At 39.4% G+C, this 13,801-nt stretch overlaps 1 protein-coding gene across 29 annotated transcripts in view; it reads left to right on the forward strand.

Annotated features, from left to right (window-relative positions):
* The window catches only part of LOC135197193 (longitudinals lacking protein, isoforms A/B/D/L-like), a 185,139-nt gene that overhangs the window by 84,734 nt on the left and 86,604 nt on the right, over positions 1 to 13,801 (forward strand). The window contains exon 5 of one of the 29 annotated variants that reach the window (XM_064224237.1): positions 9,462 to 11,846. The exons of 26 other annotated variants lie outside the window; for them this stretch is intronic. In XM_064224237.1, coding sequence (XP_064080307.1) covers positions 9,462 to 9,626 — 165 coding nt within the window. In that variant the 3' untranslated portion in view covers positions 9,627 to 11,846. Of the gene's footprint in view, positions 1 to 832; positions 1,171 to 9,461; positions 11,847 to 13,801 lie in introns of those variants that run through there. 2 more of the 29 variants (XM_064224227.1, XM_064224215.1) reach the window with 2 other exon arrangements.

Here is a 13,801-nt window from a genome sequence, read left to right on the forward strand (position 1 = left end):
GTTTGTTCTGTGGTGGTGTCGGAAATCAAGCATCATTGTTCTTGCGACTTCAGTTTACACTGTGGAAGCTTTTGAAAGTTTTATTGGATATGTGCTTTTGGCTTGAATATTATGGTGAATTTTTGTGAGAATAATAATAGAACCGCCAATCCAGTTCCCCTATCAAATCCAAGCGTAAAAGAGGGTAAGGAAAATTGGGCCCTAACCTCACAGGATGCGACTAACATATCCCCTGAAAGGAAGTCTCTTGGAATTCTGGTAACATGAGCTTGAAGGAAATCCAGTTTTGTGTTGGTGGGAAAGAGTCAATGAACTGAGCCATGCTGTCTTCACAGTTGTTACTTTGGCCCACTCATGATATTATCATTGAGATGAGATTTAGCTTAAGATGTTAGGTTATTGCATAAAGCATAAATTGTTACCATCCAGTAGTAGTGTTTGGATTCATTGTGTATTTTTTGTACTTATAGTAAATCAAATACTTCAGAATGCAACCAAAGCTTGATTTGTATTTGTTTCGTTATAATCTATTTACGTTTCTGAATAATGGCATTTTATTTAAATCATTCAACAAGACTGCACTTTTCTTTATCTGAACTTTATGCTTTAAATCACTGTTATCATTGATGAGACTTGAGTAAAAAAAATTTTTTTTTAATAACTGTGCATCTTGTCTTGGACTTTCTCCATATGAATGGCAACTAGTATACTTCTGAGATTTATATTGGTTGCCTTTATTTGAGTAGTGATGTGCCCAGTAACAGAGGATGTGTAGAGTTCTTTGTTTTTGAATGGGAAAAGGAGCTGAGGGCTGTGTGTGCTTGCTTTACAGAGTGCCTCTTCCGATGAGAAGGTTGTGCAGTGCGGCTTGTGTGGAAAGGAGTTTGGTGGCCGGTCAAGGAAGCACAACTTGAAGCAGCACATCTTGACACACACTGGAGAACGACCACATCTGTGCCCTTACTGCCCATACCGTAGCAATCATCGACCTACTGTCAGAAGGCACATCCTCACAGTTCATGCTCACTTGTCACAACAGCTTCCTAACACCAGACTTTATATAAATGATGATGATAACTGAATACTGACGGTATTGCTGTTAGAAACCTATAGGTAATAGTTGCCTGTACAGTATTGTATTTTACACTGGAATAAAGGTTCAGTAAACTTTCAGTTATTTTTGTATCCTCATTCATGTCGTTCAGTACAAATCTCTTAATATTTTGTCATGGAAAAAAAAATCACTTGATCAAATCAGTGATATAAACCCTGGCCCAAAGGCTTTTAGCATTGTATGAATTAACCCAATGTACCTCTATTGGTCAGTGTTATTGCTATTACCAATATAAATTTTTCTACTTTGTCATTATCATTTTACATATAGTAGTATGTATAACATAGCTTAAAATATCTTTGTTTTGATCATTGCTATCAGAGTTTCAATATGACTACTGCTAGATTAATCTCTGCAAATGAATTTTCTTTTGTTCCTTTTGTCTTTCATTTTGTCTTGGTACACTTTCCACTCCACCATTCATTTAAAAATCCATTCTGTTTTCAGGATCTGTTTTCCTGATTAAACTCCTAGAATAGTTATAGTTGAAGAGTTTTAACTCTTGGGGTGGGGTTAAGCCTATGGGAATTTTGGTAATAATGAGAAGGTTGAAAATGGCGTGGAAATGTCTTTTGCATAATTCCTGGGGGAATATTATGGGACAGTATCTGCTTGGCTCTTGTGGGCATCAGAAAAGTTGGAAGACCCAGATCTTAAATGGGAACTCTGAGAAGTGAACCAGGAGATGAGTGGAGATTTATGGAAAATAAAACTGGGAAGACATAAGTGGCAGAATTTCACATTTCATTGGAGGTCAATCATAATAAATAATGATAATAATAATATATAATGATAGTGATGCTGATTGTGAAAGTTTCTTGAAGTTAGCTGAAAAATTGAGTAGTACGTATAGTTTTTGTTGTAGACAGCATTGGTTCAGTTCAGGTTGTGGGTCATTTTAATGTTTATGCCACAATACTCCAGCTAGAATTACAAAGCATACAGAAATTTATAATCACAAAGGGCCTCTTGAATATGTCTTGTAGACTGGCTCCTCCTTGTAATTCCCATGCTCAATTTAAAGGTTTCATGTTACTCTAAATTTATGAGAAGTTTTTGTTGACGAATGCACTTTTTTTTCTCTTTTCTATTTTTTTTTCTTATTTTTACATATATGAGGACAATGTATTTCTCCAAAACACACAGCAGTCCCGGTTGGGCAGGGGTTCCACTTCCGCCATTAACTGAAACTCAGTAATCAATGGTGCCATAATGGCACTTAATGGTTATCTGTGCCATAAGCACCCTTATGGCGTGCCATAAGCATCCTTATGGTGTGCCATAAGCATCCTTATGGTGCGCCATAAGGCCTTATTAACCCTCTTACGCCGGGGCCCTAAAAATCAAAACGTCTCCCGTATGCCGGGCCTGGTTTGGAGTGAGCGCGGAAGTGGAAAAAATAATTTTTTCAAAAATTTACAGCGCGCGTACTTTTGAAGATTAAGAGTTCATTTTTGGCTCCTTTTTTTGTCATTGCCTGAAGTTTAGAATGCAATCATCAGAAATGAAAAATAATATCATTATCATATATAAATAATGCGATATATGGTAGCGAAAAAAAAAAAATTCATACATAATTGTATTCAAATCGCGCTGTGCGCCAAACGGTTAGAGGTAACAAGTTACTTTTTTTTTCGTTGTAATGTGCACTAAATTGCGATCATTTTGATATATAACACATTGTAAAACGATAAAAGCAACACAGAGAAAATATTATCACAAAATGATGCATGAATTCGTAGCGCGCGGATGTAAAAAAATAATTTTTTAAAAAATTCACCATAAATCGAAATATTGTTATAGAGACTTGCAATTTGTTTCGAAATGAAGGAAAATGATTGAATATTACGATACTGTAAGAGTTTTAGCTTACAAATGCAGTTTTTTACCATTTCGAACGAGTTAAAGTTGACCGAATGTCGAATTTTTGTTAAAAGTTTTTTTTTATATGCAAATATAAAAAATATGAGAAATGCTACAACCTTCCAATAATTTTTGTTATATTGTGCATGTTTTTGCGCACATTTTCATATATAAAACTTTAAAAAAAAGCGTAATATGAAAAGGCTCAAATATTAGGAGAATGTGACCTACGCGTTTCCGAGATTTTCGGCCGAGAATCGGCGCGCGGACGGAATAAAAATATTTTTTTCAAATATTCACCATAAATCGAGATATTGTTCTAGAGACTTGCAATATGTTTTTAAAATGAAGATAAATGATTGAATATTACTAGACTGTAAGATTTTTATGTTATAAATGCTTGTTTTTTTACCTTTTCGGTTGAGTCAAAGTTGACCGATCGTAGTTTTTTTCGTACTTATATCGTACTTTATATGCAAATATAAAAAAAATGAGAAATGCTACAACCTTCCAATAATTTTTGTATATTGTGCCATGTTTTTGTGCACAATCTTTCATATATAAAACTTTAAAAAAATAAGCGTATATGAAAAGGCACAAATATTAGGAGAATGTGACCTACGCGTTTCCGAGATTTTCGGCCGAGAATCGGCGCGCGGACGGAATAAAAATATTTTTTTCAAATATTCACCATAAATCGAGATATTGTTGTAGAGACTTGCAATATGTTTTAAAATGAAGATAAATGATTGAATATTACGAGACTGTAAGATTTTTATGTTATATATGCGTTTTTTTACCTTTTCGGTTGAGTCAAAGTTGACCGATCGTAGTTTTTTTCGTACTTATCGTACTTTATATGCAAATATTTCAAAAATGATAATGCTACAACCTTCCAATATTTTTTGTTATATTGTGCATGTTTTTGCGCACATTTCCATATATAAACCTTTAAAAAAGCGTAATATGAAAAGCACAAATATTAGGAGAATGTGACCTACCGCGTTTTCCGAGATTTTCGGCCGAAAATCGTCGCGCGGAGGGGAAAAAAATTATTTTTTTTCAAAAATTCACTCATAAATCGAGATATTGTTCTAGAGACTTGCAATATGTTTTAAAATGAAGATAAATGATTGAATATTACTAGACTGTAAGATTTTTTTTATTTTAATGAAATGCGTTTTTTTTACCTTTTCGGTTGAGTCAAAGTTGACCGATCGTAGTTTTTTTTCGTACTTAATCGTACTTATATCAAATATTTTCAAAAATGATAAATGCTACAACCTTCCAATATTTTTTTGTTATCTTGTGCATGTTTTTGCGCACATTTCCATATATAAAACTATAAAATAAAGCGTAATATGAAAAGGCACAAATATTAGGAGAATGTGACCTACGCGTTTTCCGAGATTTTCGGGCCGAGAAATCGGCGCGCTGACGGAATAAAAATATTTTTTTTCAAATATTCAACCATAAAAATCGAGATATTGTTTCTAGAGACTTGCAATATGTTTTAAAATGAAGATAAAACAATGATTGAATATTACTAGACTTGTAAGTAATTTTGCTTAACCCCCCCAAAAAAAAATTAAAATTTATAATATATATAATATATTTTATTATACGTATATATATATATCATATATATATACGTTATATATATATAGATATATATATATAGTATATATATATATATACGTATATATACTATTTTTTTTATACGTAAAATATATATATTACATTCTTCGATTCTGGTACCAATACATAAATAAAAGGAATGCAGGTGACACTTCTCTTTTCGCATACAATGAAATGTCTTATTATTATTTTATCATGCACACATTCAGATATATAAAAAATTGTAATAAATATAAAACTAAATATAAAATAAATGCAGAATACTCACTCGTAATCCTGACTCTTCGTTCTATTCTTGTTTTCTCCCTCCTCCATTGAAGAGTCTTGCATTTTTTTCCTCTCGACATGACGAGGTACAGGTGGAAGGAGGGAGAACGCGCGCCCTTACGGCCGCTGGGATAGGGCGCGGTTCTGTGCGCCCTCCCTTGACCGCCGCTGAGTCGCACTCCAATACAAAGGCCACACTGTGGTATTTGCGGTCACACTCCCCGAACCTGCATAGAGCTATCTTGCAGGTGCGACAGAAGAACCGGGTGTCTCTCCTTCTGCCATTCATATGGCACACCCGGCACCGTTTCTGCCTGCGCCCTTCTAGGAGATCCAGTGTGTGATCCCCTGGCATTAGCCGACACGGAGGGTCCACTACCCGACAGAAAGGGGCGCGGGTGGGGGCGTCAGCAGGGGCGGCGGCAGCAGGGGCGTCAGCAGCAGGGGCGGCGGCAGCAGGGGCGGCGGCAGCAGGGGCGGTCAGCAGCAGGGGCGTCGGCAGAAGGATGACCGAAGTTGGCACCCCGAAGGTCTGCCCTTTTCTCTATGGGTAGATCTACAGCTCGGGGCAGGGGGGCCAGGACATGGAAGGCCACTCATTGGGATCAAGTTGATGAGGGCTTCCCCGGCTGCCTCAAGGAACTGTAGTGGCTCATCCTCCGTAGATCGGGACCGTAGTACCCACAGTAGAGTACGTAGGCATTTTGGAGGGCCAAACCTGAAGGATGTATTTGAGGAGCTTCTGTGTCCACCTTCTGGTTCTCCTGGCGAAGGGATAATATTGGATGAGTTGATCAAAGAGATCAACTCCTCCATGTGCCTATTGTAGTGCCCAATGACGGTAGGGCGCTCAACACGAAACTGCTCATACACAACTCGGCCTGTCGACGCGTCTTCTTCCGCTGCACGATCTCCTCTTGGACAGGTTCATGGCTCGTCGTAATCATGGGACGAGTCGGACACCCTTCCAACAGATGACGAAGACAGCTCCCTTCCGCCGCCACTGTGTCTCTCCTCTTGCCAGATGTTGCTGATGGCTAGCGTACCTCTTGAGGGAATTCGGGGCCCCACGCACCAACCGAAGGGTACCCACTGACGTGAACACCTGCATCATACAGTTCCTGGGCCAGGGATACCGAGTTTAATAATTATCCATAAACAGGATGGTATACCCTGGTTACGGAAACGATCCACAAGCTCGAAACATTGTCACGCATCGTGGAGAAGACCCCGGAATACACCGAAAAGTCCACGACGTAGCCAGTGTTGGCCTCGGTAATAAAAAAAAAATTTCACGCCATATTTCTTCGGCTTCTTGGGGTTATACAATTTGATGCTTAGACGTCCTTTGTAAGGCATCATCCCCTCATCTAAAGAAAGGTTCTTTCCAGGAATCACGAGAGTTTTACAGCGTTCACGAATATATTCCAACACTGGGCGCACTAAAATGAGGCGATCAGAGTTATTCCGGGGTATGGCCCTTCGTTTGAAGGCGTTAAAATATCTGTCCAACGCCAGGAAAGTATCACGGGGCATAATGCCGGGCACATAGGGCGTACATAAAAGAAAATTACGCCTCCAATACATCCTGACGTCGGCAGCAGGAATCAATCCAAAAAAAACGTGGAGGGGGGGGGGGGGGCCCCCAAAAAATGCGCCATGTCAGGGAGGTCGCAGCCTCGCCAGTGATAAGATAATGTCGTGCGTAGTTCATCACGGCAATACCTGGCGTAGTCCACCGTCTCTGCTACCAGGTTACTCCAGCAATTCCCGCGTAAGGAAAAGCTGAACAAACCCAGAGCAGTCAGGGGAACAGGTACGGTGAGGCCAGGATTTGCCGTCAAATGGATGCATGGTAGTGGTGTGGGGTCCTCTGTCCACCCATCGTCGCTCTCAGGACGACCCCCTAGGCTAGCACGGACTATCCACCTTCTACGTGCCCCTGCGCGCGCAGCCGCGAAGCGGCGGGCACGACCGCGGGCACGATTTCCCACACGAACCCCCCTCACTGGCCCATCTCCCTCACTCAAGCCCTTCGCTTTCTGTATCCCCATCATCATCACCAACAAACTTGATCCTAAATCATCGTCCTCCCCCTCCTCAGATTCCCCCTCATAAGCACTATAACTACTAAATTCTAGTTCACTTTCGGGATGTGACCCTCGAACGGACATTGGGGGCAAATAATCCTCGTCATCACTATGATCGGGAGTAATGTCCTCGTCACTGGATGACCAACCGCCATCAAAATGAGGACTTGCCAAATGCTCTCGATCGAGCTCCGATAAATAATCGTCAATGTCTCTTTGTTTGAGCCCTCCCAAATTCCTACGAATGCCCCTAAGGATGGCACGATGTTTCCTTGGGGTTACTAACGGCAAATGAGACACATTCGAAGCACTTTCATCGACACGTGGTTCGCACAGAACGGCGTTGAGGAGCGAGGTCAGGTTGGGGTGCTGGGTCCTTCGCCAGCATCCAAGTCCAAAACTCTTCTAACACGACCCCTTCCGACGGGTAAAATGCGCCTTTCGCGTGTCATACGACGGTCAGACATCTCTATGAACGTTCTGTACCAACACAAATGTTCAAAGTCTCGCACAAGCTCAGTCAAACACGATTGCGGCAAAAGATCGCTGACGGATGATGCTACGATGATGCTGGCTGGAGCGAGAAGGAAGGATTCCGCGCATGCGCACTTGGTCACGCTTCAAAACAAAACAAGGCCTTGATCCGTGATCTCCCAGCATCCCCCAAGGCGCGTGATTCAAAAGTTTTCGGCTGGTAGGCCTATAAGTATTTTTCCGCGAATTTTAAAAAAAACTTTTTTGAGTCGACGTATGGTACGTCCAATCGGCATACGGGAGACATTTTGACTCGACGTTTAATACGTCCAATCGGCGTAAGAGGGTTAAGTGCCATAAAACCAGATCGCCGATAACCGAGTCCGCTAATAACCGGGTACTGCCTGTAGTTTCATTAACAGAATCAGTTGTAAGTTTTCTTATAGTCCTGTCTTGAATACTTTTGGGAAACATTAGACTCAAAGATTCTTTGCAGCTGCGTTAGCTTAGAATACCTAGTAAATTATTTGGGTGCTGTGTGGTAATAAAGTATGTTATTGAGCAGTGTCTCATTTTGACTCCCTAAAAAGTTGTTAGTAAATGAGGAGAAAATTTGGAGCAGAACCAAAAACGAAAGAAACTGAACAAGGTTGAAGGAGACCAAAGGAAGAAATGAACGGTTAAAAAGGTAGAAAAAGCAGGGGTGCTTGGGTCAAATGGATAGGCTGAAGAAAAGTTTTTTGAGGTCAAAGCTCTTTGTTAATATACATATTCATTTGCAGCTTATTTTACTGTGAGAATAAAGAGAAAAGCCAACAATATCATGTTGGTTTTGAACCTAGCATATTATTCAAGGGATTGCTCTCTCTCTCCTCTCTCCATCTCTCTCTCTCTCTCCCCTCTCTCTCTCTATCTCTCTCTCTCTCTCTCTCTCTCATTTTTTGTACTTACCCAAAATGTTTTAAGGATCAGTATGCAGGAAATTGGTTTGGTTTAGGATGTAGTACAAAAAACTGCACAATGCTATTTGATATTGCTTATTTAGAGGTATCTTTCTAGAAGGGGACACTGGTAGCAGCTTGACATTTTGTGTGTCTGTCACCATACTTATCCTGTAGATGTTAGCCTTTTATTTCTTATTTTTTATTAATTAAAAATAAAAAAATTAGGAATGCATATAGTGAACGTAAGCTCTGTAATGGTTTTTGTGTGTTTAGGTAAGGGAGACTTGTTCACTTTTTTTTTTTTTTTTGAGGATAGCAGTGTTTAAATGCCTATGAGCAAATATTGAATAGATCTCTTGTTGTTTGGTTGTGAACTGTATGCTGTTATTAAATATGCATTACATTACTGATATTATTAACCTCAGGTTTTATGGGTAGGGCCTGACGCAATGCATGTCTTTCCAGGCTAGTTGGTGTAGGCGTGGCGAGAGGCAGTGGTGAATTTTTTAAGCTGTCTCGTGTCTGTTTGTGGTAAGGTTATCCACCGGTAGGAATAAACGACAAAATCTTCAGTATCACATGATCACCCACACCTCTCATAAACCGTACCAGTGCCCTTATTGCCCTCATCGTGCAAATCGTAGTGATAACATGAAAAATACCACCATTCGTGCAAGACACAGTATCAATCACAGCCTACATGCTGGTGCTTTGTCATCAGAAGTCGCAGACGCCCAAAATTATGGACAGTCGGCAGCAGTGCCTTCATTTGAACCCACCAGTGAAGAGAATGAGGGTCAAGACTCTGTAACTTTCAAATCTTTCCTTAGCATGTAGTGTAAAGAATCAGTGGCACCTTACTGGTTTTGATGAAGTATCTCAGAGAGAAGTTTGGTAAAAGAATTCTCAGGTTTTTCCTTCTTGCAAGTGACTGTGGCTCTTCAATTGAAAGGCCGCTCTGCATGGATGCAGAGCATTTACAGAAATATAACTAGACAGGAAATACTTCTGTTTACATAAAAGTTGCAGAACGATACGGAGCGCTAAGAAAAGGTCGTTCTCTTGTTGCAGGGGGTGGAAGAAGATGATGATGATGATGATGCACCTCTGACGTGTCATGTTTGCAGCAAGGTGTTCTCCGGAAGCAACAGAAGGCAAAATCTTGCCACGCACCTCCAAACACCATGTGGGGATAAGCCTTATGGCTGCCCATACTGCCCCCACAGAACAACGTAAGGGACAATCTCCAGTGCCACATTCTAACACATGGTTCTCATAAACCTTTCCGTTGTCCATACTGCCCACACCGCGCAAATCGTAAAGGAAACATGAAAATACATATAGCTTCACGACATGCAAAGGAAGTGCAGTCTGAAAATCTTTCTATAGATTTGTTGATTATTGTTGATGAAGATGAATCACAGTAATTCTGTTGTGACAAATGTTTTTTTACTTGCACGGTTATGCTTACCCGTGTATATAAGTACAGTGTGGCATATATTGTTGTATATACAGTATATCAATTTTGAGCAATTGACAATAGAAAAATGAACATCAAAAACTCAAAATTAAGGGTGAAAAATCAAGTAGTTTATGTGTATGCATGCCAGGATGTAGCATTCAACCTTCACCATTGCTAATGTCAGTTATCCTGTTGTGATGACTGCATTGTTAGTCTTGAACAGAAATTCTAGTTGGGACTCAACGCCTTTCAGTTATAATGTACAACAATTTCATTTGCATATAGCTCAATTGTCCTGCCACCTTAATTAAATTCCGACAATAAGCATCAAAATATATACAAAATATGTTTTCTGTGCACTATGGATTTTGAGTATATACAATTTCTGACTTAAAGTAGATCATGTGATTTAAACGTACAAAAAGTGCAATCTTTTCAGAAAGGGATGTGTATCATTCCTTGCTAATGGGTTGAACAGAATCTTTTGAGATCGTGTGTAATGAAGTGCACAAATTTATATGCACAGTACATTATATGAACAGATACTGCATTTTAAAAATCTAGCAAACTAATGTTTGCACAGTTATTATTAGAAGCTTTAATTATAGTTTATTTTCTTTTCCCTCCCTTGCTCTTCATTTGTTTACAGTTAACTCTGAAGTAAACTTGCTGTGTAGCCCTATGTGCTTCTTCAACTGGTTAAAGATGCTTGCAGTCTGTTTTGCACTGTGGTTGTTTTAACAAATAGCATTGTATAATCTTTGTTATTACTAATTCGAAAAAAAGGGGTAAATGCCACAACTTGAAAGTTCTCCCACTAATCACTATCAGCCAGTAAGTAATCCTGTACAGGTGTATTTAGTAAGGATTGTACATATATTAAAACATTTTTAGAAAGCTGTTGAGGACCATTTAATTTACACGGTTGATATTACAGGCAGTCCCCGTTTATCAGCAGGGTGTTCTGTTTTCAGCAGGATGCTGATAAGCGAAAACCGCCATTAACCAAAACTCGGTGATTTATGGCACTGAGGTTTGGTTAATGACACCGATAACCAGTTAATGGCACTTCTGTTAGGTATGTTATGGCGCCATAACTCATTATTGGCACCTTATGGCGCTGATAGCTGAAACTCCGCCTGTTGTGTTGCCATAAATGATCAATTTTATGGTGCTAGACAAGCACTGTAAAACGTCTAGCGGCATAAAACTGGATCGCCATTAACAGAGTCCGCTGATAACCGGGGACTGCCTTTATTTTTGTTTAACAAAGCCTTATAATTTTTAGACAAATGGGCTTGTTGTTAAGAAGGGTATGTTCTTTAAACAGGATACAATAATTGGTGCAAGGTAAAGTTGAAATAGTTGAACATGTCAATAGGGAGAAACCAAAGGGAGTGGATGAAAAACAAAAGACAAAGTAGTGCAACTTGGATCTTAGAAGGAATGCAACAAAACTACTAGTTTCATCTACAGTAAGCTTTGCAAGCCACACTGATTTGTACTGAATTTTTTATATTGTTTATATCTAGAGCACTATTGGCCTCACTGGTTCATATGAGTATTGTTCTATCATCTTTCAGTTTTTGATCAGGCAGTCCCTTTATAATATTCAAATGCAAAAATGCATAAATTTTCAAGTGCTGTAATACTGTGACATAAATAATATTTTAGATTAAAAGGACTCCGTTTATAAGAAAATAGGTAAAATTATGAACAATTGGATCATTGTTGACGAGTTGGTAAGGGATGCATGTTTATGCCACAAAGAAATGAAACCAAAATTGCATGTACTGAATATACAGGTGTGCACTTTTTGTTGTTGTTGTGCAGTAATTATTTAATAGTATAGGAGTGTTTCTTTTATACTGTACATATTTGCTTCCACAATAAAAAGAAGAAAGGAAATAATTTATGTACGTACGTAGTTACATACTATAATAGATACAACTTTGTTTTATAAAGAATAAATAATAAATATTGCAACTTTGAAATTGCATTTAAGTAACCTTATTTGGAATTTTTAGTATGTGTTAGTACAGTTTTGAACGAAAGACAAAGTAGAGAGAGATGTGAAATCTTGGATTGCAAGATACAATGTGATGGCATATAAGGAACTTGGAAAAATTAGGTACAGAAGAGCGCGCTATTAGAAGTCACGCACATAGTGAGAAAAGTGATGGTCTCCTAGGGAGGCAACCCGGAACCCCACAATACAAGTACCACACGGTCAAATAGGGTAACTGAGGTAGAAAAAGAAATAAAATAATACGTAATAATACAACCTACACTACATACAAAATAAACAGTCATAGTCACTGGCAAAATGGAGTGGATTTTGTAAAGGTATAACTTGTGTGCTGGAAGTCATGGCAGATTTCAGAGGGAACGCCCTAATATGAAAGAGGGTACATATCACAAAGTGACTTGTTGTTTATTAGCTGATGGAGTTAGTGAATGATGAAAAGGGAAGAATGATAGTTGGAAAAGCAGTAGGTATGGAAGAAGCAAGAATAAGGCCTTGCAGGAAGGCCCAGGTATTCAAAGAAAAAGGGTAAAGATGAAAGCCTAACTAGATTGTCGTCAGCTCGGAAGTATAGTACTTACTGAAGGCAACAGACAGGTACAGAGAACTTGTTTCACATTCAGTTCCTGCAAAGGGAAAAGTTTACAAATAAACATACATTATGGAGATGGTAATGGGTGGAGTTGTGGTGATACTATAAAATTTTGGGAATGGGGTGGTTTTCTGTTATTCATCTGGGTACGAGATTTCGGGTCAAGTTCATTTGTCTTTTGGCCTTTCTGAAGTGGTCAGTTTTGAAATCAGAAAGTGCTTAAAAAATCTTCATGTTTCTTTTTTGTAGCAACTGATGCCAGAGATCTTTATATCAGTCAATCTTCTTTCTTGTGAAGGAATATTACTTTTGTAACTTGAGGAACATCTTAAGTTATTGAGGCAATTTAGTTTATTTTCAAATGAAAATTACATAAATAGTATACATCTGAATGGTAAAGACAGCAGCATTACAACACATCCTGATGGTTTTGTATGACACCCCTTCCCCCACCTACCCACTACCAGATTTCACAATGAGCTTTTTTTTTTTCTCATCAAAAAGATGAAAAATACAATTTTGTACATGAACTTCCCTGACAGATATATACTTAGCTATAGTCTCCGACGTTCCCGACAGAATTTCAAATCTCGCGGCACACGCGACAGGTAGGTCAGGTGGTCTACCTTACCCGCCGCTGGGTGGCGGATGTACGAACCACTCCCGTAAGCTTGTCAGATTTTTCTCTGTCGCGGGAACGATAACAACTGTTGTCGGTTCCTCTCGATAGTTTTTCGATTCTCGCTTGCCTGGAGTTAATTTGGACTTCTTTTTGGTGACGTATTCGCTTTGTTTGGCTTGGCATACGCTGATTGTGGACCGGTTTGATGTTGAGTTTGATTTTCTTTAACGATGTCTGATCTAGAATCGGTAGTTAAAACTTCGGTTTTGTTTAGGGTTTGCGTGAATGAAGGATGTAAGGTGAGGTTGCCGAAAGCTTCGGTAGACCCCCACACGGTTTGCATGAAATGCAGGGGGAATGAATGTGCTTTTGCTAACCCTTGTAATGAATGTAAGGGATTGAATGAAGAAGAATATAAGGCTCTCTCTTCTTAGGTTAGGAAGTTGGAACGTGATAGAGTGCGTAAGGCTTCCTCTAGAAGTTCTAGCAGATCTAGAATGAGTGAGTTGGATGTGGATCCTAATAGTACTAACGTAGAATTAGAACCTTCTTCCCAAGTGGCAGCCCCGGCTCCCCGCACCGAAGCCGAAGATTCGCCTTCGGAGGCGGCAGCTCTGAAAGCCAAGAATCGTTCTATGGATCAGAAGATTCGTCAGTTGGAAGGTAAGGAGAGTGTTAGTGATCAGTGCAGTGTCCCCAGTGTTGTGGA

The sequence above is a fragment of the Macrobrachium nipponense genome, chromosome 18 (genome assembly GCF_015104395.2).
Source record: "Macrobrachium nipponense isolate FS-2020 chromosome 18, ASM1510439v2, whole genome shotgun sequence".
Taxonomy (NCBI): domain Eukaryota; kingdom Metazoa; phylum Arthropoda; class Malacostraca; order Decapoda; family Palaemonidae; genus Macrobrachium; species Macrobrachium nipponense.